At 44.7% G+C, this 24,560-nt stretch overlaps 1 protein-coding gene across 2 annotated transcripts; it reads right to left on the bottom strand.

The window, feature by feature from the left end:
* Positions 1-63: 63 nt before the first annotated feature.
* On the bottom strand, positions 64-24,275 carry SERPINB5 (serpin family B member 5). Of its 2 annotated transcripts, none has more exons than XM_059410076.1 (7): positions 24,088-24,275; positions 15,803-15,977; positions 12,704-12,841; positions 9,370-9,487; positions 7,687-7,829; positions 4,616-4,783; positions 64-1,841 (listed from the first exon to the last, which is right to left on the bottom strand). In XM_059410076.1, exons 2-7 carry the CDS (start codon positions 15,968-15,970, stop codon positions 1,449-1,451), a joined length of 1,128 nt encoding a protein of 375 aa, XP_059266059.1. In that variant the 5' UTR covers positions 15,971-15,977; positions 24,088-24,275; the 3' UTR covers positions 64-1,448. The 2 variants fall into 2 exon arrangements, with proteins under 2 accessions (XP_059266059.1, XP_059266057.1); XM_059410074.1 differs by lacking the exon at positions 24,088-24,275 and adding an exon at positions 23,291-23,544.
* Positions 24,276-24,560: the final 285 nt, after the last annotated feature.

Below are 24,560 nucleotides of genomic sequence, written 5' to 3'. Positions count from 1 at the left end.
CCAGCCTGGTGAGCAGGAAGATAGGAAGACAAGGGAATAAGAACAGGAATAAGGGATAAGACGTGTCGTTCAGTGATATTTATTGTCAGTGGCATAAAAGACATTCAATATCGAACCTTCAGAACAAGAAGGAAGTTGAATCTATTTACAATGAATGCCAGAGAAGAGATGGGTGAGGAATGTCATGAAATCTTCAGCAAATGTGCTCTTTTGGTAGCGAATTAACCCGTGTACTTGCAGCATCGGTGACACAACAGACCAACTTCACAGATTACTGTTAACGTAAGTTACTAACTAGCTATGTGCCGTAACTAAACCCAGAGTCTGGAAACACACATGTCAAGGCGGAAGAACATTCCAATTGCTGTTGTTCTCTCCAAGGGCATGAGCTCCTTTCCCCTTTCCCACTAGCACGTTAGACAAAGAGACAAGTTCCTTCAACTCTCAAAACACTCTTTTATCGGCTACCTTAAAAATCCCTGCATGTTTGAAGTCCCTGGCCATCAGACACCCAGAGCCTTGTTGAGGCTCTCAGCACTCCCTGCCCACCAGCGGCCCTAGCCAAGTGACCACGTGCGTGATCTGCCGAAAGCAAAAGCGGATTTTTAATAAAATCAAACCTCCCTTGAGGTGCTGCACTTCCCATGGGTCTACCATGCCCTCGCCACCCTTCCAAGACTTCCAAAAATTCTGAAAACAAAACGCTATTTCATAAGGGGGTGGCACACTCGTTTGGCAGCAAAACCTGACATTTGTAGGTTCCTCAGAGTCTTTATCCACTCTGTGTGAGTGGTCTGTGTTTTGTGGCAGAAATATGAAAGTGTTGATTTACAGGGGGCTGTCCCGATCTCCATCGATGGAGTTCCTTCCATTACATATACTATGTGCAACATGTTAGCTTTCTTAAATCCCAAAAAGTCAAGGAGTTGGGAGAAAACACTGGGACCGCAGTTTAAGCAAAAGGAACTAGGGACGGACAGCAGCCTGCACATGTGCCCAAGTTCCGCTGGAGCCAGGAAAGTTTTGTGGATCTCGTGTACCGTTTTCTTTAGTCTTTCAGGGAAGTGAGAATGTCGGGAACATTCTGTATCCTAGTGAAAGAAGCCAAAGCTCTAAAGTCCTCCAGATTCTTCTTAAAGGAGTTTTCGTTGCGGAAGACTGCAATCCTCCCCATGACCTTCGATAATTTGGCAAATAATGAATACATATTTTTTCTCTAAGGTAACTCCTTTTCATTAAAAGCATTATGGTTTATGGCGGGGTTGTGGGGTGGGGAGAATAAAAGAAAGGATTGGAAGAGAAGGGCTTATAAGTGTGAGGGCTACACACATCAAGTACCAGCTGCTTCCTGACCCAGCAATATTAACAATTTATTGTATTTAGAAAGTGATTCTTTGGATGCAGAGTTTACAGAAAAGTCAGGTGGGACTTAACCTGGGTTCTGCCACTTAAGGAGAACAGAACTTGCCAAAGAAAATGATGTTTCGCGTTTTGTTGTGCCTGATGATGTAAATAAATGGGTGGTCGGCATTGAACTCATCCTTGTGTTGCAGGATTCGTGATCCAGGCACCTCTATGGAATCCCCGCCATCTTCCGTGATCTCTAAGCACACTCTGTGAATAACGTTGGAGAGGGCCACTCCCTTGGTCTCTGACATTCCAGAGAAATCAGATGTATTCTCATTAAAGATATTTTTTAGCCCTAGGTTTTCAAGACTAGCTTTGGGATCAACAAGCTTTTCCACCTTAAATTTTGGAATGGAGAGTTTGACTTTGGCGTTGGCCATGGTGCTGGGATTGGTCCACTGCAAGAGCGTCTCTGAGTTGAGCTGTTGTTCAACCTGAAGGACCCAAAGGAGAGGAAATTATTATTTTTTTTTTATTCCCAGTTGTAAGTGATCCTGTTTGATTGAAAACAAAAAGTGCCGTTGTAAGCCCAGTTTGGAAGCAGTGCAGATACTCCACCGAACATGGAGTCCATCAGTCCTGCAGTTTGGGTGTGTGGTTTGGAAGTTTCCCTTCCAGAGAAGCACCCAGCCACCCAGTCCCCAACCCTCCCACAATGGTCCCTTTGCACTGAAATGTCTGAGGGCATTTCCCGGAAGCTGTAGAGAAGAAACAAATGCATGGATGACAATGTGGCATAAATAAGAGTGAAATAAGTATAAAAGAAGGGTTCTTACACATACTCTTTCTCGGATGCTTACTTTAACTTTTCTACCAGGAAATCCAGAATATTCATGTACTTGGCGTAGCATCAAAATTTGTAACGCAAATTAAACCTAAAGTTACTCTTTCTAAAATGAGGACTTGAACTGTCTGCGGTCATTCTTGAAGACCCGTGGTGATGAATGTATCCATTTCAGTTGGTTTTAGAAATGAGAGAGAGGCAACGATGTATAAAATGGTTTAGTCATAAAATTCTTCACTGAGCAAATCTTAGATTACTCCTTGCCCTGCTCACCACCCCACTGGCTAGAGGAGAAAGGCACGCACAAGAGAGAATGACAGTACTTGACTGATATTATCGTGCTCCCCCCCCACCACCACCACTACTGCACTGTAGTTACTCACCTGAAACCCCATTAAGAATCAGTGGCACAGCAAGGTCACAAACTGGACACAAGTTTGTTTGTTTTGTCTTTAGTGGGGGAGGGTCCCCTTGGATTCTCTTGTTAATCTACAATAATTATGTTTTCTATGACTACTATTTCACTTATGACAAATTATTTTGATCAAAAGATTACCATAAGTAACTAGAATTTTTGAGCCAAAAATTCTTGCCCCCTTGATTTATGGGAATGAAGAGAGGGAATAAAATTCATCCATAACTCAAAAAGACTACTCAGAGGAAAAAAAGCTCTTTTCTCTTCCATTATGTATGTGTTATGGGTCAAATCGTATCCCCCCCAAAATAAATTCGTACATTGAAGTCCTAACTCACAGTGCCTTAAAATGCAACCTTATGTGGGAACAGGATCCTTGTAGGTCATTCAGATGAGGTCTTAGGGTGGGCCCTAACCTAATATGACCAGTGTCTTTATAAAAAGGAAAATTTTAGACACAGATGCATACACACACACAGAGAAAGCCATGTGAAAACACAGAGGCAAAAATTGAAGCGATGCATCTCCAAGCTAAAAAAAAAAAAAGGCCAAAGATCGCCAGCCCATCTCCAGAAGCTTGGGGAGAGGCATAGAACAGAGTCTGCCTCTTAGCCTGCAGCAGGAATCAAGACCTAGTCCTCAGATTTCTAGCCTCTGGAACTGTTAAGAGAATAAATTCCTGCTGTTTAAGCCACTGGGTTCATGGTACTTTGTTACGGCAGCCGTAGGAGACCAACACTACATGCATTCTTGCATTTCCCTGAGACCCAAGAGATCAGTTTCTTCCATTCTGTACTGTCATCAGAAAAAGGCTGGTATGAGGGTATTTCCCGTAAGAGAAAGTGCAGTGACCGCAGGAGAAAAGAGACCAAGGCCCGAATTGAGTGGGAAGGAAAAAGAGCAGTGAGTAAAAGAGCAATGAAGGCAGTGATGGAGAAAGTGTAACCATTGGTAAAGCCGCAGGTGGGACGGAAACTGACTTAGACCTAGATTATCCCCAGGAACGTCAGGGAGTAACTGACGCATGGCTGGAAATGAAGCAGGTGACCTCTGGGTGCCTCAAAGAGGCTGTCCTTCTCCCCGGCCAAGGGCCAAGGCCCAGCTGGAAGGGAGCTAGGGAAGCTGGGAAGGGAGGACCCAGGGGGGAAGAGGTGGCTGGGGACGGGGTGTGGATGGGGCTGCCAGAACAGAGGGGAAGCAAAAGCACCATTCACCAGCAGATGAACCTCTGTTTAAGCCTCGGGCCTCTAATAACCTACAGAAAGAATAAAGCATAACAAAATCTCATATAGGCGAGTGCATTAGAAGAGCTTTTCAAGGGATGCCCAGGTGGTTCAGTGGATTAAAGCCTCTGCCTTCGGCTTGGGTCATGATCCCAGGATCCTGGGATCAAGCCCCGAGTTGGGCTTTCTGCTCAGTGGGGAGCCTGTCTCTCTGCCTGCTTCTCTGCCTACTTGTGGTCTCTGTCTGTCAAATAAGTAAAAATCTTTTAAAAATGTTTTTCAAAAAAGAAGAGCTTTTCAAAACCCACAGAATGTACCACATGAAGAGCGAGCCCTAGGACAAATGTGCTAATAACGGGCTCGAGGGTGGTAACAAAGGTACCACACTAATGGGAGATGCTAACAATAGATGCTCGAGGCTAGATTGAGAACACAGATTCCAACTTCCTGGGCTCAGATTCTAATTCAAGACACCACTGATGATCTATGTGACCACAGACCAGTCACCGCCCCAACTGTGCCTCAGTTTCCCCCGCCAACAAGAGCACCGTGATCATTTCCAATGCACAGATGGGCCTGTTGGAAGAAACCAGTGAGAAGGGGTATGTGGGACCTCACAGGCCCTGGGTCCTCCCAATTGCCAGGTAAATTTTGGCTGTTTCCAGACAAAGGCCGGGAAAGGACCCTGAGACCCTTGTCAAGCCACACACAGTGCGGGCCACTCGTCTCCAATGCACAGCAGGGGGCGCCGTCGTGCTGAACCCCGACCTCCCTCCTCCTCCTCACCTTCTCCAGGCCTGTGGACTCGTCCTCCACGTCCTTGGGGAGCAGAATGAGCATGCTGAGGTGTTTATTTTGAAAGGGAAGCTCTATGACCTTACAGTTGATACTGTCAACATTGCCCATACAGAACGTGGCCTCCATGCTCATCATCGGCACGGGTTTGGTGTCCGTCTGTAAGAGGAGAAATTTGGACCGGTTGCTTTTCGAGTTACACAAGCATAAATACACACACACACACACACACACACAGACGTTTGTTCTTGTTATAGTTTCAGACCATTCTGGCTCAACTCCCCTCTGGACCCAGAGCATCACAGACTAGCCTCTGAAGAGTTAATGACTTCCCTTGAAAGGTTATTCACGTGCCTCATAATTCCAATCTATTCTGGAACTAGACAGAATATTGTACTTGCTTATATTAAACAGGAAAAATAAGACAGTAGGACTGAAAACAGGGAGAATTTAACTCAGTCTTTATAGATGCTCATAAGTACAAGCTCTTTGAACCATTCCTGGTGGACCTGACTTGATAGAAAGTTCTAGTACAAACCACATATCTCCTTATGCGGCTCTAGGGAACACTCAGCATAGAGCAGGATAAACATCCCATTTGTTTCATCCTCTGTTCTCCTTTAGGTTTGCAACCTCTTCCTGTATGGCCAACCTACTCTCATCTGAGCAATGAAGAGTCTGGGGTAGAGTTAAGAACCTTGGGTTTTAGTCCTATATGTGACACAAATAGATGCTGAGATCTTGCACAAGTCACTTAAATCCTCTGGTCCTCAGTTTCCTGTCTGTGGAATGAGGGAATCAGACATTTCTGCAAAGTCATCACCTCTGGGGAGGAAGAGAAAAAAACACAGGAGAGGGTGGGCCTGTGTGGGACAGTGCATCTGTTGCTTTATTTTTTTTCTTTTAAAATATCTGAAATAAGGCAAAATATAAAGATTTACAAAGCTGGTTGTTGGGTATATCGGTGCTTGCTTTATTATTTTCTATAATTTTCTGTATGCTACAAATATTTAGTAATTTTTAAAATGGGAATATTAAGGAATAGAACCATCTCGAAGTCGCTTCTAGCTCCAATGCATTCCACACTCCTCAAACAATGGCCTCAGTGCCCAGGCTTTTTTCTTCAAGCCCTTCCTTTTCTCTATCTCCATTAACATTTGACTTTGTGCCTCTATTACAAAGACACTGATTTTCTGAAGAAAAATTAGTTCATACTCAAGAGTAAGAGACTGATAGAAATTTAGTGTGACTTCTTATTTCAATCTACACCTCCCATGGGATATTGGCCTATTAGCTGCATCTCTTTTAGGGGAGATTATAAACTTCCTATCAGGAATAATACTGCAGTAAAACTTTTATCTGGGATCTTCAAACTGTAAACTGAATTTCCCCTGACACCTCTCTCAAGCAGAGCTAGACCGTATTTTACTTTTTATAACACCTCTATTTCAGTACTTGTCACATGGTTAGAATATTTATTTATGGGACTGTCTTTCCACCCCCACCCACCACCACACACCAGCTGGACCACAAAGCAGAAACCCTGTCTTACTATCTTGGTATATCCCAGCACAAGGTAGCTGCTCACTAAATATTTGGTTGACAGGTCACTAAAGACTTCGATCCTGCATACAACCAGAAACATAACTGTGATAGAAAAACATACTACTTTTGAAATAAGCTGCTGGTTCTTCCATTTACTTCTCTTAAAGAAGATACAGATTTGGGGCGCCTGGGTGGCTCAGTGGGTTAAGCCGCTGCCTTCGGCTCGGGTCATGATCTCAGGGTCCTGGGATCGAGTCCCGCATCGGGCTCTCTGCTCAGCGGGGAGCCTGCTTCCCCCCCTCTCTCTGCCTGCCTCTCTGCCTACTTGTGATCTCTCTCTGTCAAATAAATAAATAAAATCTTTTAAAATAAAAAAAAAAAAAAGAAGATACAGATTTGTCTAAAAATCTCCATCGAGTTAGACTGCTAGTCATGTGAATTTGCATATAGTTGTGATGACCAAAACCCATCGATTTCACTTATCAGCACTGAACATGGATACAGTGACCCCATTTCTGAAACATAAATTGAGAGACATATCTTCTGAACACAGGACTAAATAAAAACCATTCCAGGAAATGCGTGTGTGTCCACGCATGTGTTCACCTTGTCTGAATAGGTGTTATACCAAACAATGTAACTTCATCAACTTAGTCTACCCTTAAAGGAAACACTATAGAACCAGGGGGGGGAAGGTTTGGTAACATCACTGGAAAAGTTCAGTGGCTACAAAAGCAAAGCAAAGGAAACAAACAGAAAAAAAAAAGTGTGCATTCAAAAGGAGGATGTATCCCCACGTAGCCTTGAGCAGTGTTTTTACTGCTTGCTCAGAGGAAATACAGCAAAATCAGTAACGTTTCAAATCCTTATTGAGTCTCCGGGATCTGCCACGACCCAGCTTTATGACTGAAATCAAGGTGTTGGCAGGACCCTGCTCTCCCTGCAGGCTGTAGGGAAGAATCTGTCCCATGCTCTTCTCTTGGCTTCTGATGTTTCCCGCGATCCTTCCGGTGTTCCTAGAAGCATCACTTCGCTCTCCTCAGCTTGATGACGGAATCACAGTAAAGGAGTAGCACACATCCCTCCTCCCTTCCGCCCATTCACTCTTTGTGAGATGCAAACACTACACATCTGCGTGCTCGGCTCCAAAGCCCACAGTGCCTTCACTGACCATTACCAGGCGTGGGTTGGGTCCGAGCTGGCCCTGCGGCCACTAAGAAACCCACCATCAGCAGACTGTCTTGGGTTTGCTTACATATAACTTGGGGCCCGTCTGCCAGCCCTTCCAAGGGAGGAGAACCAACCACCAGCAAAACCATCTAACTATTCTGGAGAAGTGTGAGAGGCTCTGGATTACGGGTCTCTGTCTCCCACCTTCCTTCCTGTCTCAGGGAAAGCACACTGCGTCCTGGGCCTCAGCTGCCCTCCCTGGAGTGAATCCCTATGGCCCCGTCTGTTGCTATCATTTTTCAGATCTCTAGTTGGGAACCTCCGACGTGCTGCCCCCCTCCCCATACCTTGTTGATTCTGAACGGGCATTCTTTGGTTTCGGATTCAGGAAATTTCTTCATCCACTTCCCAACGAAGTAGGCAGCATTAACCACAAGCATTTTGGTCTGGTCACTGACACTGTTGTCAGCCAAGATGTTCTCAAAGCGGCCTGCAAGCAATGATAGGAAAGCCCAGATTGCACCTGTCGTTCTTCCAAACCACATCTGATATCCACACGGGCGTCCGCTCGCTGAGTATTTATCCCCACTTTACAGATAAGGATGCTGAGATGTGGTGCTTAAGTCACTGGCCCAAGATGACACATGAGCAAGGTCAGAGTCAGGATTCAGAGCTGAGTCTTTCGGACTCCACAGCCTGCACTCCGGAATGAAAAGCCAGGAGTGTGATTTTAACCTTTTCACATGCGTTACCTCACAGGGATCCTGGAAGGCCAATATCATTACCCCTGTTTTATATTTCAGGAAACTGGGGCTCGGGGAGGCTGAGCAGCCCCGGAGGCTCACCGGGCTGGAAAGAGCATCTGCGCAGGGCCGGGCTGCACTCTTCTTCACCCCATAGCCCCGCTCACCCTCCCCAGAGGGCAGTGGGGTCATTATCACAGGATTCAATCCCCAGCAGCCACAAGAGCTCCCTGGGGATAATGCCATCATAGAACGAAGTCCTCATGTGTGAAGAGCACTGACGTTTTTCCCAAGGGACTTTCATTTACCAAATCCCCGGGATCTTCCCGCTGCTGCTCAGGGCCCACTTTGCAGACCTGTGACATGCACGTGCAGGGCCCTGTCCTGGTTTCCTCTGTCACCACCTTAAAGTCCTTAATATGGTTTTTAATAAAGGGTCCTGCATTTGCATTTTGCACTGAGCTCACGTAACCAGTCTTGCTAATGTTACATGATGGGTTGACTGCTAATCACGTTAAGGAAGGAGCTGGAAGCCCAGAGGAGGGGAGCTGGTGGGTGGTCGTTCCAACTTAAATCTCGAGCTTCTGACTCTAAATTCAGAGGACTTTTCTTAAGTTTATGAAGACGTTAAAATCTTAAGTTTATGAAGACTTTTTTTAAAGACCTTTATAAAGAAAATACAATCATCAGACAATTTTGGAAGCAAAACTGTTACACAGCAGTTTAAACAGCAACTGCTTTTGCTCATAGATCTTTAAACTGTGCTTACCCTGGTATTACTTATGCCAGTTTTTTCCTTTACATATGAAGGCAAAGAAACATCATTTCAATGACAGATATATACATATGAATACATTCGTGTGTGCGCACACCTAACTATGACTACCATAGATTATCTTGGTGATCATAGATTGTTCTTCACAGCCACCATGTAAAAATTAATCAGGTAACTTAGACCCCATTTTGCAGATCAGTAAACTGAGGTTTTGTTTCCAGATCAAGAAAGCGGCCAGTGACTTCCGCGAAGTCACTCTCTGTTAGAAGCACGCTGGGGAGCCCAGCCAGGTGGGTGAGAATGGAAGCACCAGGAATTCCTGCCGAGCGTAAGATGATGTAGGACATGCCCCAGAATCCATCCGCATGTTTGAATGGGCTGGAAAAACAAAAATTTAGCCCATCTACTGAAAACATCCGAGGAAGCTTCCAGATGTTCACGTTGATGGTTAGCAGAAAGTTCATGAGAAGATAGGGTCTAAGATAGGGTCCAGGTAAGGAAAGGATACTTGCCATCTGTGAGATCCTTGATTGACTCGTTGATCTGACCTTTTGTTTCTTCCAATTTTTCTTTGAAGTCAACAGTTTCCATTTCCTTTGCGTAGGGTCTCTTCGTAGAGCTGATGAACTCCTGAAAAACATCCACTTTATAAAATCACAAAGTACCTAAAGTCCACAGTCAAACCATTGCCTCCTCCCATGATTCTAACTAATGGATTGGTAAGTGTCCAGGTTGGTGAATACCCTTTCAAAATCTGAAACACTGTACAAATGGAAACTTCGTGTGGAAATCAATGAATGTTCTTTGCATGAAGTGTGTCATTTCTTTAATTATAAGGCAATATCAATTATTAAAAACTTCCGTCAATGTAGTAGCAGCTTTGGGGGAAAAAAGGAACACTATACTAAATGTATGCAACAATTATAATATGAATTCCAATTTAGAAACATTAAAATGTGATATATATATATGTATATATACATATATGTATATGCATATCTATATCTATATATGTGTGTGTGTGTGTGTATCTCACACCTGAGATATTTTTTCTTCTATTCTAAGAGATATATATCTTTTAGAATAGAAAAAAATGGGGGAACCTGGATGGCTGCCTTCAGCTCAGGTCATGATCCCAGGGTCCTGGAATCAAGCACAGCACCGGGCTCCCTGCTAAGTGAGGAGCCTGCTTCTCTTTGTCCCTCTACCTACTGCTTTGCGTACTTGTGCTCTCTCTAAATGAATAAATAAAAACTTCTTAAAAATTTAAAAAACAATATAAAATACTCCAAAAGGAATCTAACCTTAATTTATATTAAAAAAAAATAGAAGAAATGTATAGAAAAGAGAACTCTGTGAACAGAAAACTCCTATCCTCACTAAAATCAATAGAGACTCTAGGGAAAACACAGCAGGGGGTCCACAGCATGTCTGCTAAAAATGCAAAACCCCAAACGCCATCCCTATTGATCTTGATTCCAGTGATCTGAGGCCAGGAACGTGCACTTTTAACAAACCAGGTCATTCTGATTGGGGGGTGGGGGACCTCCTGCCGCATTTGTTGATTCTATTACCAGTAAATTTGCAAATGGTACACACCCAGCAGGAGGAAGGGAAAGCAGTCTTTAAAAAAAAAAAAAAAAAGTCTGTCAGGGTGCCTGAGTAACTGGATCCCTTAAACACCTTACTCTTCTTTTCTGCTCAGGTCATGATCTCAGGGGCATTAGCTCACGCCCCAGGTAGGACTCCACACTCAGCACAGCATCTGCTTATCCCTTTCTCTCTGCCCCTCCCCCTTCTCTCTCTCTCTCTCTTTCTAAAAATAAATATATAAATAAATTTTTAAATAAAGAAATAGGCTTTAAAATCCTTTCAATTCCAAGTTTGGTTGAAATGACTCAAAATGTGGAATGGAAATTCAACCAAATGAGATGTATCTGATGCAATGTCCTGAGCACGGGGGGCTCCGTGAATTTCTTGAGAGCAGCTGTTTAGCCTTAGCCATTTTGCTTCTGTTAATGGCAACGCAACCTTGGGACTGAGTGTTACCATTGACAGAGAGAGCTGGCACCACCTAAGAACCCTGAGCCCCAGCAAGATAAAGGACCTCCCTGCTCCTCACAGCTAGCTGCAAAATGTATTGAGCATCTCCTTCAGACCACCTAGAGAGCTTTTTAAATTTTTCCATACTCAGATCCCAACTCCCATCTTGGGATATATATATTTGTTAATGTCCTAGGTGATTGCTGGCAGAAAAGAATGCTATGTATATATGTCTTCACACAATACAAATAAAGTCACAATAACATCTAGTGACTCATATTCTCAAAAGATCTTGACCAGGGGGCACCTGGGTGGCTCAGTCAGCTAAGCATCTGCTTCAGCTCAGGTCATGCTCAGGGTCCTGGGATGGAGTGCTACATCAAGCTCCCTGCTCTGCGGGGAGCCTGCTTCTTCCTCTTCTCTCTTCTATCACTATCTCTGTCACTATCTCTGTCACTCATCAGATGAAATTAAAAAAAAAAATTAAAAAAGAAAAAAGACATTAAAAAACTAAAAAAAAAAAAGAAATTAAAAAAACTAAAAGAAAAGCCTAGAAAAACAGGCAGTATGCAGAAAGTAGTAAAACTATGGTAAAATATTTAACCTTTTAGTCTACCTTTTAGATGTGGAAATCTTGAAATTCTGACCATGCAAACACAAACGGAATCAACTCTCTGCGACTAGAGAAAGAAACTCTACATCGTAGTCCAGGATGCTGGTTATGTATTTCAAACACAGATTCTACAAAATATGATGACACACTCTGGGGTCAAGGGTAAGGGTACTACAGTGTACTTTATATGAGTCCTTCAAGAAACAGCTGAAGTTAAACCCGTAGGCCTACCTTGGATAGATGCCCACATGACCAGCCTTGGAAAGCAAACAAAACCAATTTGTGACTGATTCATACAGTTGCTATTTTTCTTATTGATTTTGAGAGACGTCAAGAGAACATTGTGTGCATGAACAAATGAGGTGGAGAACTTAAAATGTTGACCCCGGGCCAGACGCCCTGCTATTCAAGGAGAAAAAGGTTTAACTCATGAGCTGTCTTGCATCTATGGAGATACACTTACTAGAGAGTTGATACCCCATTCTCTATTCCTCTCAGTGAGGAAGCTAGGAGGAAAGGTGAGATTTAGGTGTGTTTGAGAGGAGAAAGGGAAACCCACAAGCTTCTGTGCATTTTGAGCTGTGTTGTGACTGCGAGGCGATTCTAGCTAGAAGTGATTTCCACAATTTGCAGCCTCTCTGTAGAGGCTGCTTTTAGGCAATCAACTTGAGCAATGGAAGCCTGAGAAAGGTTGAGGAGCCCACAACAAGGAGCCCCTGCTCCTTGGCTTAATACAAGCAGTCCCATTAAGTGACCCCCCTTCAAAATATCCACAAGTCCTCGCTGACCCATGGCCTGCTTACACCCAGACTCAGGTACCACAACAGGAAAATTCCATATGTTCCATATTCCCTCACCCGCCCCTTAACTAGAGCCCCCCCACCACTGCCTCGGGGAGGACAGTCTCTCTCTTGCTGTCCTTCCCACTCCCTTGCGGTGTCTTCAGTAAACGTCTATCTCTGTCACTCTGCCTGAGTGTGTGAAGTTGTCCACGTTGGGCGGCTTCCCATCATATCGGGAGACTCACCCCTACATTCTCCACTAGAACTGATTTATTTCTGATAAGCCTGAAATCACAAATGAGCATCCTAGAAGTGAATTTCACGGACAACAAAGTTGTGGGTCTAACCACGTGAAAATGTCATTCCTGGTAAAAAGCTAAATCGTGCCCCTTGCTTTCACCCACTTACTGTAGAGGGGTTCAGAGATTTGTCTACGTAGAGCCGTTTGATTAGTTTCAGAGAGTAAAAGGAGCTAAGTTTGTTTACATCCGATGTTACTGTTTGAAATCCGAAGGGTACATCTTTGATATTTTCAAAATGAAGGACCTGTCAAGAGAAAAAAAATCCATTACCCATGAAATATTGCCTCTTCCTACCACAGTGGATACAGGACAATGATCAGTCCCTCCCTGCTCCTTTGCCCCCATAAAGGAAAGCTTTTCAACCTGAGTATTATTGACATTTGGGGCTGGATGATTCTTGTTGGGGTGCTGTCTCGGGTACTGTAGAATGTTAAGCAGCATCCCTGGTTGACTTGGTGACCCTAGCACTCCTTCCTCCATTTGTGACAACCAAAAATGTCTCCAGACATCGCCAAATATCCCTGGGATGGGAGGGGGCATGGAACTGTCCCCAGTTGAGAAACACCGCCATTAAAGTCTTCTCTTTATTCAACTTTGGGGAAACTTTGCCCATTCTTCAAAAGGATGTCTCTAATGCTCATACAGAAGGCTTTCTGAACTCGGGAAGGAGTAAAGCTGTGTTATAATGCCTGTGCAACTGAGACACAAGAAGAGAGAGAGAAATACCAAGAGAGACCATCATTAGGTATCAGATTTGGGGATATATGTGTCTCCAGCCAGGGTCTTTCTAGCCCCTTCAGTTGCTCTAACCAAACGTGCTGAGGCATCGCTGATAGAAGGCAGCCACCATCCACGGTCGCCTGCCCTCAGTGGGCCACAGTCACACAGCTCTGCCTTGGATCCCAGCCTGTACCCACTAGAAATGCCATCTTACCGAGCTCTTCCGAGCTTCATGTTCCCCTCTGTAAAAGGGATTGAGAACACCTACTTTTTTGAGTTGGTATAACTATTACGGACCTTGCATGTAAAACACCTAAAACTTCATATGGTTTCAAAAATGGTAATAATTAGGGGCACCTGGGTGGCTCGGTGGGTTAAAGCCTCTGCCTTCAGCTCAGGTCATAATCCCAGGGTCCTGGGATCGAGCCCTGCGTCGGGATCTCTGCTCCACGGGGAACCTGCTTTCTGCCTGCCTCTCTGCCTGCTTGTGATTTCTCTCTCTCTGTCTAATAGATAGAATCTTTAAAAAAAAAAAAAATGGTAATAATTATTCTTATACTAATATTCAAAGTCACTTAAAACTAGGATGTTATCTTCTGGAAGGCTTGATTCCTTCCATTTTGTTCCTAACTCTTCTTTTGTTCCAGCCAATAGCCCAGCAGCATCTCTGCTTCTTGGTGCCCCAAAAGGTGATGTCAGCATAAGGCTATCCTCTCCTCACTCCTAAGTTAGAGCCACTGCCCTGACTGCCACACATCAGGTAATGTCACTAAATAGGCACAATGTCTGATGACCCAAAAACCTTGGTACAGCAGGGTCACATTGGCTGGTCCAAGGCAGTGCATTGCTCTCATGCCTAACGGCAGCTAAAAAGACCAGAAAGTTAAAGAACCCAGGTAAGCGCTACCAGGGAAACAATTGTAGGTACTGAAAAGAGCTTTATTATTAATACTGAGAACAGACCCACTACCGGGAAGTCATCTTTGCTCTCCCTTCTCTAGTGGGAGATGAGAAGGAAGAAGGAGAATCGGGTGGGGATGGAGAGGTTGGGGGAGTCAGGAGTGAAAGATGAATGAGAAGAGACGGGTGTCCTGCCCACAACGGAAGCTTCTCTTTCAAGCTCCAGTCAGGTTTGAGTGTAAATTCTTCATCCTGACCCAAATTATTATTTGGGTGTACTTCCTGGGGATTTATGGATATAAGATGTTCCTTTATTTAATGCTTGTGAGTTGATGGAAAAAAAAAAAAGATTCTGTTGAACCTAAAATGATCAACATAAAAACCATATTGGAATGGAAGTAGAAGCACATCCACCTACGATCTAAGAGGGGGAGACGGGTAAAGGGGGAAAAATTTCCAGACATAAAATAAACAATTCATGCAAATTTAATGTACAACAGGGTGACAGTGACTAATAATACTATATTGTACGTGTGAAAGTTGCTAAGACAGTGGGTCTCCAAAGTTCTCACACAAGAAAAAAATGTGTAACAATGTAAGGTGACAGATGTTAACTCGATTTACTGTGGTGATCATTTCACAATAGACACAGGAATCAAATCATTATCTTGTACCCCTAAAACTAATGTGTTATATGTCGACTATATCACAGTTAAAAATAATGAAAAACGGAAATAAAGGTAAATGAGTACCTAAATGTAACAATCTGGAAGATCACCTTGTTTGAAGGTCTAAGAATCTTACAAAGCTAGACGGTCAACCATAGCCAACAAAGAAACTCTAAAAATACACACACACACACACACACACACACACAATTTGCACCTGCATACAACTATATACATATATGGGGGAGGGGGTAACATCATTTTAGTCCATTCTTCTCGAACGGCATATTCTGAAACATAAGAAAGAACAATCCGTCTTCTTATTCACCCCTGTTGCTTGAAGGTAGAAAATTTTAAATGTTATTTCTGTACCAACATAAGTGCAGATGTATTTATTTTATAGGGATATATTACTGTATTATAGAGTATGGATATATTACTATATATTTATCTATTATAGATGGATAGTATGGATATATTACTATATTACTATATTATAGGGGACAATATATTATAGAGTAGAATGCAGTTGAGCCTGCATCTTAAAGCACGATGCTGTCAATAAATTTTGTGCATAAAACAGGGGGTATGTGCAGGAGCACATTTAATAAACACCATCTTGATTGATCCTTATAATGTAACAGGTAGACTTGCCGAAGGCCACCCATTAGTATAAAGATCGTGATCACCTAGCAGGTCCCCTGTTCTCCAGCACAGCACGGTACTTGTAAATGTGGGCGGCAGGACAGATTAATGAACTTTCACATAGAAAGACTGATTAAGAGGGTGCTAGAAAAGGCACAACTCTCAATCCCAAGCAATTTTCTCCAAGGGCCCCCATTCGTTTCCCAAGGCACTGCCTATGTGTTCTAATACGCCTGTTGGCACTCGAAGCAGAAACAAGGTATGGAGCTTACCTGTCCAATTTCATCTGCCGTGTCCCCTTTGGCGCCTACTTGAGCAAGGGACAGAGAGGTGGAGAGGCAGATTGGAGAGAACAGGACGTTGCCTGCCGGCTCCTTTTCACACAGTTGTTTGAACAGGTCAACCGCGAAGGCTGAATTTGCCAGTCGGAGAGCATCCATTGTGGGCCTGGAGCAAAGGACAAGGGTGAGGTGATTTCAGCTGACAGTTGACAACACTGATCAAAATCAGTTGGTTTTATTGACCAATTTTGTTTCAGTTAAGATGTAGGTGAAACCATATAGAATTAACATTTTTGAAGATTAAAAACAGTCCAATCACAGCAGTTCTGCAAGGTTCAATTTAACATTTAGTAAATGTTATGGGTTAAATCGTGTCCCCCCAAAAAAGATATGTTGAAGTCCCACTCCTGGCTATCTGTGAATGAGATCTAATTTGGAAATATGATCTTTGCAGATTCAATCAAGTTAGGGTCATTAGGGTGGCCCTAATCCAAAATGAATGAGGTCCTTGTAAGAACAGGAGAAAAGATACAGAGACAGACATGTGCAAAGGGAAGATGGTGTGAGGACACACCGGGAGCAGGCCCCAGACAGCGAGGAGGAGAGTGAAGTGATGCTTCTAGGAACACCAGAAGGATCATGGGAAACATCAGAAGCCAAGAGAAAAGCATGGGACAGATTCTCCCCTACAGCCTGCAGGGAGAGCAGGGTCCTGCCAACACCTTCATTCTGGGCATCTGGTCTCCAGAATTGTGGGAGAATACATTTCTATTGCTTTAAGCCATGCAATTCTGAGGTTCTTTGTTACAGCAGCCCCGGGAGACTAATAGAGCCAGTAATGCCTTAGGAGGGCAGCTGGCACATAGCAATATTGAACAAACAGCGGTTACTGTTTTTGTCGTGAGTATATACCTACGGTGTGGACGACCCCACATGCAGTATTAGATGTACCAACTGAATCCCTCCTTCTCTGAGTCTGCAACTCTTTGGGGCAGATATGGAGACAAAGAAGGAAATGTGGGGCTTCCTGTGACATGTGAGCAGTGCAACAAGTCACAGAGGAGTTAAAGAAAAGAGAGAAGGTGGGTTCAGCTAAAAACATAGCGCCTGGGGAAGTAGAGAGAGCAATGAGTAGGCACCTAGTCTTGTCTGAGGACTCTTATCCTGATGCATGTTCTCTAAGTGGTGTCCAGAGACCCCTGGCAGCCCCTAAGACCCTTTCAGTGGGTCCATTTTCAGGGGCTCCTGGCTGGCTCAGTCAGCAGAGCATGCGACTCTTGATCCCTGGGTCATGAGTTCGAGTCCCTTGTTGGGCATAGAGATTAAATCATTATTTTAATTTCATAATAACTTTTAGACATCATCTTTTTCATTTTCAATCCCTCACAAATATGCAGCAGAGTTTTCCAGAGGCTGTTTGGTGTGTCTTCTCTCAAACCAAATATCACAGAGATTTAAAGAAAAGAAATAACAATGTTACTCATCTTCCTGCAATTATTTTTCCTTTAGAAAACAGTTGTTTTTTCATAAAAATACATTATTCATGTTAATATGTCATGGCTCTATTATAGTCATTTTAATAAATTAGTAAATGCTTCAAAATTTCTCCAGTTTTAATTTCTAATTTGGGAAGTATGGATAGACATATCTGACATCAGAAAAAAGAAAGAAAAAGAAAAGAAAAACAGTTCTTTGGGATCCTCAGTAATTTCTTTTTTTAAGATTTTATTTATTTATTTTACAGAGAGATAAGGAAAACACAAGTAGGCAGAGTGGCAAGCAGAGGGAGAGGGAGAAGCAAGCTCTCCGCTGAGCAGGGAGCCCAACATGGGGCTCGATCCAAGGACTCTGGAATCATGACCTGAGCCAAAGGTATATGCTTAACCAGCTGAGCCACCCAGGTTCCCTGGATCCTCAGTAATTTTTAAGAGTGTAAAAGGGTCTTGAAATTTAAAAGTTTGAGAAATGTTCTATTGAAAGGTCCACTATCTGTCCAATCCAGTCGTTAACGATCAAGCCAAAAGGCACCTGGGTAACTCAGGGGGTTGGACCATAACCCTTCCTAGAATGGAGCAGAGCATCATGGACTCCTCAGGCTCAGCCTGAGCCCAGGATAGAGTGTGTCTATGGGCCACAGAATGATATTACTACCCTTGACTGGCTGGTGCACAGGCCAAGGTTTGAAGTATTCCACCAAAGCCATCAGGTACTGTGTAGTCCCACACAGAGACACAAAGAGTGAACATGACATTGAAGGACCTCTAGGAGGACATGCTCTCCAGCATCAGACAAAGTATCAGCACTCAGGACAGAGGGCTTCCTTCCAAAAGGACCCAAAGAGCTATTAGAGAGTCAATACATGAATAGGATCTCAACAGTATACCTTATCCCTGCACAGAAATTAAAAATTCAAGACATGATAGGAAGATCAAGGAATGAGTCCCTGGTCTACAAATATGTTTTCAGAATCCTGCCTTTTGTGGGACATGTGGCTTGTGTGTAGGATGGATTCAAAAAGATTATAATATATATCTCAAAGTCTGTAAAAGCAAATTCATTAGCAAAAAAAAAAAAAAAAAAAAAATTATTGACCTGTTTATGCTCGCTGGTCATCTTCTTCCTTCATTTTATGTCCCTGATAAGAACAGTTAAGTGAGCTTACATCAGTGTTCTCACTGAAAACCTACTACAAGGTCACCTTCAATCTTATATTTCTTTGGGGCCCACGACCTTCCCCTCTCTCCTCAGGAGTGGGTCTGAGCGGGCTGACAGCCCACTCCCAGGCAAAGCAGCCCAGCATCAGGTGTGCAAAAGGCAATGAGACATAAACAGACACAATATGGGGCGTTTTGATGAGTAGGACCACTGCAGGGAAATGAGAAGAAACCTCACAAAAGGTCAGAGGAATCCACATGGATTCCTCTGGCTTTCAACGGCAGCAAATTTAACATCATTGGTGCTGACTTCATCTACAGCCAACATTCAACCTGAGTTACTTTTCCATCAAAGAGAGAAGCCTAGGGGCGCCTGGGTGGCTCAGTGGGTTAAAGCCTCTGCCTTCGGCTCAGGTCATGATCTCGGGGTCCTGGGATCGAGTCCCACATCGGGCTCTCTGCTCAGCGGGGAGCCTGCTTCCTTCTCTCTCTCTGCCTGCCTCTCTGCCAACTTGTGATCTCTGTCTGTCAAATAAATAAAAATGAAATCTTTAAAAAAAAATAGAGAGAGAGAGAGAGAGAAGCCTAAATGAGCTATCACTTCATCAAAGAGAAAAGCCTCAACCCAGGTCCCTGAGAACTTCTCAAAGCTTTTACAACTTGAGGCCTAATCACATTATTACCAATATGAAAATACACCAGCTCCACTGGAACAAACATCAGTAGTCCTTCCCAGATGTATTTCCTACCGTCGGAGAAGAAATATTTGAATAATTTTGCACAATCAATAACAAACTTTACTTTTCAAGTCGGTTTTCCTTCTTGTGTATCAGCCCTTGGAGTGATCTGCTAAGAGAATTTTGACTCAAACCCCTGGACGTGGATTGAAGGGCAAGGAAATGTTCCTTTTGTTCAAGTGAAGCACTCTTTCTTCATGCTTTATAGCATTTGAAGATAAATTTAGTCTAAACGGTTCTATGCGAGTACGAGATCACAGTGGTTTTTAGTACAGTTGATTACACAATATAATTGACACTGTGTTGCAATTCAAACCTCAGAGTCAGGCCTCTGTTGGAAAACATGAATCAGTCCACATCTATCAGCTGAGGCTTTCCCAACAGGGGGACCCTCCCTTTCAAGAGTCTGTTCCTCTGCCTCAAGAGTCCTAGTGCATGAGGTGTGCCTTCTTATCTGTGTGCTGACAAGCTCCTTTCCCAGAAAAGTCTCCTTCGAGTTGGGGAGGATCATGCAGCCCTTTAATATCTGAGGTCCCAGAGACAATGACATTGTTTGATGCTTGACAAGGGAAGCAGAAAATGACTGCACATGGAAACTGCTGTAGCTGCAAACAGTCACCAAGCAAGTCATCAATCAGACATTGCCTGGCAAATCTGATCCCCGGCTTGGTGATGAGAGCCAAATGACCTAAAACACTTAAGGCTGATCTGGTCTAAGGTAGTTCCAATGGATGACTTTGGCCACAGTCCATGACCACCTCCCCATGCTACAAGATTAAGCATGCAAACAAATCTCAGCAACGTTAGCAACACAAGCCCGGGGAAACCCATCAGGTCCTACACTGACCATTTTGGCTAAGGGATGCTATGGAAATTATGCATGCAAGAGTAGAAATTAGAAAAAGAGTACAGATTAACAAATCCTACATAATAAACGTACATGTCTAATGACCTATGTGCACAGCGCTAAATCGCTACAACTTTTTTGGTTTTACTTTTCACTTTGTTACTAGAGAACTTCTTTCATTTTCATGAAAACCTTCTGACAATTGTAACAAATAAAGAGAATTTCCTAACAGCTCTAACAGAGAAAACACTACATCTCTTCGTAGCTTAAATGTTTAAGAGGCACTTTTATGTTAACCAGAGAAAAGTGAGATCGAAATTTAAGTAAGAAATGCAAATGCAGCAAACAGAAAGTTGTCAGAATTTACTGCAAAGTGGCCTGTTGTTTGCATTGAATCCTAAAATCATAGATCTTTCGAGTAGGACAAAATCTTGGAATGGATCTAGTCTGGCTCCTCTCCCTCACGCTACAGATGAAGAAAGTAAGGCGGGTGGAGATGAAGCGATTGTCCCAAGCCACCCACACGGGGAGTGAGAGTGGCAAAACCAGACCTTCCTTTCCACCTGCTGCCAGCCGCGTACTCCCCACCACACCTCATCACCTTCCCTCTCAGTAATTGTGTCTTCGCTGGCATGCGCTCTCTCGGAAGTCTTCAGAGTTCCAAAAATCTTACAGGTCCTCAATTACCCCTTCAGAGACACTGAGAGACTTTGCACAGGTTTTTTTTTTTTTAATCCACACAAAATTTTTCTTCCCATTTTCCAAGAAACTCTTGTTCTCGTCCTGCTCTTTGCATCGCAACCTACGAGTCCGACATCACTCTCAGTTAATAAGTGTTACCGGGGGGCCTCCTGTGTGTCGGGCACTGGGCTGGACACTGGGAAGTCACGAGTGAACCTACACGGTTCCTGTCTCTGTGGAGCCGTCGCGTGGCACGACGCGTGTGGTGGGGTGACCAGCATTTGGATGGGGGCACCAGTTACTGTGGGAGCCCTCAGGGGAGAGAGTCCGCTTTCTGTAAAATCTTAGTGAGGTCATTTCAGAGACAGCTCCATCCAAGTAAGTCACACGAAAGCAAGTCCTGAGGGAGAAGTAGGAGTTAGCCAAGCAAAAACGTGTGCCAGAGAGAATGGACCCAATTCAGAGACTGCAGGGGGTCCCAAATGAGTAGAGACACACACACACTGGGAGGTGCGCGGGTCAGTGTGCTCGCTTCTCTAGACCTACGACCGGTCACCGGCCCCCGCATAAAGATTCCTACAGTTTTTAATGCATCTAAGTCAATGGTCCTCAAGCTTTTCATCTGTATATGAAAAATGAAATGTAGACTATTGGATGAGAAAAAAACCATGTGGGTAGGTTGACCTTATGTCCCACTTTGCCTGGGACAGTCCTGGCTTATCTGTGTTGTCCTGACATTAGCAAGAGTGCCCCTTTCACTCTCAAACATGTTGCATTTGAACAAGATAAGTTCACCCTATGTATAGATCCATTCTTCTACACACATGTGTACGCACACACACACAACTATGTGCATGTTTTGTTCATTCCTTAAAAACTATTTTTCACTGTGTCACATTATTGTGGATATCACTTAGCCTAGCCAGCCTCAGTTTACAGATGAAGAAAAATGTGGTTAAAAAAAAATTGATATTTGGTCTAGGCCGTCCCTAGGCAATGTCTTGAGGAAGCTTGCCTTGTTGTAATAACAACCATGGGATGCCTGAAAACACAGTCTCTGCTGTCTGCACTCACGAGAAGAAAAAGTCAGAGCCAGATGAAGATAATTGGAGATCCTGCAGCTTCTGTGGTGCGGAGGAAACTTGTGAAGATTAAGGGAAGTTATGAAATGAGTAGATGTGTGTGAAAAGTGCTTGGTTAGCAGGACAGAATAGCGCAGCTATTAGTAATGAGGTCAATTGCTTAATCACCAATGGCGGGGGAGCCTCTCTATACTCAGATACTCCGTGTAGAGCCTGATCTTGACCACTGAGCTGCCCGACAGCAAACTAGAACCGGGTTTGCCGCCCCAGAATGACCAAAATTGCTCAGACTGCATAACTTCAAAGTCCAGCAGAGGGACTGAAGTAGCAGAATTCATGGCGTTGGGAAGCAAAGAAATAAACCCACTGAGTCACACAGAGAATCCTTGCTTTAGGCGGGCCTCCGCCTCTCCGCCCATCCGGGAACCCATCAAACACTTGCACAGATGGTGGGGACTGAGGTTTGAGACCCGCCTGATTCTGTTCAAGACCTCTTTGGTGACGTAGGGGTGAGCAGGTCGATCAGAGTACTTGGGGCATCGTGGCCACAAGCTGTGAGTTGGAAGGCCGGGATTCTCCTTCATCTCCGCGCAGGTAAGCTGTGTGACTGGGGACCCACTTCCCCTCTGCGACCCTCCACTCCTCATCCACAACGCGAAGGGCCGAGCCGAGCCGGGATGGAGGTAACCCCTCAGCTCTGCGAGTCCGTACCTCCCCTGAGAACAAGCCAACAGAACAGCCTGGCCTGTTAAATTGATCCGTACTAGGATACACTTCAGTGACGTCATAAAAACCTCAGTGTCTGTGAGGAAGAGACTGTGACCCGGCCTCTTTGAAATGTTGCCCAAGAGCACACATGGGAAATATGTAACTTATTTCAAGTGTCCCGAAACCCAGAAATAGGGAGAGAGAATGCTCCCTGCCTGGAAGGAGGTGTGGTTAGTAAGCCAACGCCAGCTGGGGGCTTAGAAGTGCTGAAAAGAAGAGCGGTTCCAAAATCAGACTCTCACCCAGCTGGGAGGGGGAGCCGGACGCTCCAACACCTTCCAAGTCCCTCCAGGTTCTCAGCACCACGCCCTTTCTGGAAACCAGCATTGCAAAATTCATTTCAAATTTCCAGATAAGGCTGAAAAGGTCCTCAGAAAGACGGTCCCCTCCAGAAATCACTGTCGCACAGCCACCCCCCCACCACCACCCCCAAACCTCCAAGCCCCGTTGTCTCTTCATACTCGCTCCTCGTCCCACTAAGTGATTTCGCTCCCTGCCCGGCATTCCTGGTTCCCACCTTGAGTTCCCAACTCGAAGTGCTGCCCATGTCAGGGTGGGCGGGCAGCAGCGCCACCGCTCACAGCCTGCCCTTGACAATAACCCTTGTGTCAACTTCCTTCACCACCTCGCAGCAGCTCAAATCATGATTTGGTTGTTAAGAATCTCCCCGTAAAGGGGAATCACCAGCCCTGCCACCGCGCTTTGCTTACCTGGAGTCACAGCTATCCTGGAAAATGCCCGGCAAGGGAAAAGGAAAGTGAGGGCTGTGGAAGGACCTCGCAGGAGCAACCCTCTGTGGGGCAGAGGCGAGGCTCGCTCACCTGAACCCGCACCACGCCCTCCGGGACCACTCCCAGCCTGGCCCCCGCCGCCCTCCCACTCCTACGCTCCCGGCTCTTACTCAGGCCTCTTGGCAGCTGGTCCCTGAGTGAAAAAAAAAAAAATGATTCAGGCTGAAGTTGCTGCTGCCTGCACAGCTTCCAAAGGCCTCCGACGTGCTCGGGCAGGAAGGGCTGTCGGTGGCTCCTGCCTTGGGCTAAGTGAACACATCCGCAGGTACACAAGGGCGACCCTGGGAGGCCACTGGGACCGGAAGATGAAATGCATGAAACAGAAGGAATGTGTGACGGTCGTAATGATTCACACTTCTCAGAGAGGGTGGTGCCCCCAAAAGCTCTCCAACCTCCACCTTTCCATGTCAACTGGGCTAGCTTATCCTTCCAGAACGCCAAAGAGGTACTACCCATTAAACAGAGCAGCGATCACAAAAGAAGAGGGTCTATAAATTAAATAAATTCTGCTTAGCAAAATATGTAATACCAAGTTGATAGGACAAAGTGCTGCGTGAAGTTCCCAGTGACGAGGAAGACACAGCTCTGTCTTCGCGGAGCCTGCACGTCCTGCCCCCACCGCTGCTCCTTCTTTGGGGGGACCTACACCCTACCTAGCAAATCTGTTCTCAGGAAAGCACCTCCAACTAAGCCAAATGCTTCCCTGCTGTACTCACCTAAGATTCCCTATTATTCGTTTACCACAGTTTCCTGATCAGCTGTTTATTGCACGGCCCTCTCTATCCGACTTCGAGAATCTTCACGATAAAGACCAAGCCTCGTTCAGTTTTGTGTCACCAACCCTTGGTGCGGACTCGATAGACGGGATGCAGTCCATAAATGCTGGCTGTCGAAATGAATGAGAGCACCTCGTTTTGCCAGACTAAGACGGACGGACGGATAGCTTCCCTTCCCGGATGCCTGGTTATTATTAACCAGGATCAAAGCCATAAACTAAACGAGTCGAACTCTGAGAGGAGACTCGTAGGCATCCGTGGGGCAAGTGGAGGTAAGAAGGTCATCGGAGGGTGACGTGGGCAGGACGCCTCTCGAAAGTTACACTCTCCAGCCCTAGTGGGGAAATGTGGGTTTAGGGGCAGAGTCCTACGTTGGCAGATGCACTGTACCTCTCCTTGCTTGAGCTGTCCTG

Source organism: Mustela nigripes, chromosome 8 (assembly GCF_022355385.1).
Source record: "Mustela nigripes isolate SB6536 chromosome 8, MUSNIG.SB6536, whole genome shotgun sequence".
NCBI lineage: Eukaryota > Metazoa > Chordata > Mammalia > Carnivora > Mustelidae > Mustela > Mustela nigripes.
This window is presented reverse-complemented; position numbering and strand designations above follow the sequence as displayed.

Bases quoted from the DNA above. Each gene is read 5' to 3' on its own strand.
- SERPINB5 (XM_059410076.1), bottom strand. From the start codon at position 15,970: ATGGATGCTCTCCGACTGGCAAATTCAGCCTTCGCGGTTGACCTGTTC. The intron at 12,842-15,802 runs GTAAGCTCCATA...TTCTCTTGACAG, and splicing joins CGGCAGATGAAATTGGACAG to GTCCTTCATTTTGAAAATAT. The intron at 4,784-7,686 runs GTATGGGGAGGG...CTCCTCTTACAG, and splicing joins GCCCGTTCAGAATCAACAAG to ACGGACACCAAACCCGTGCC.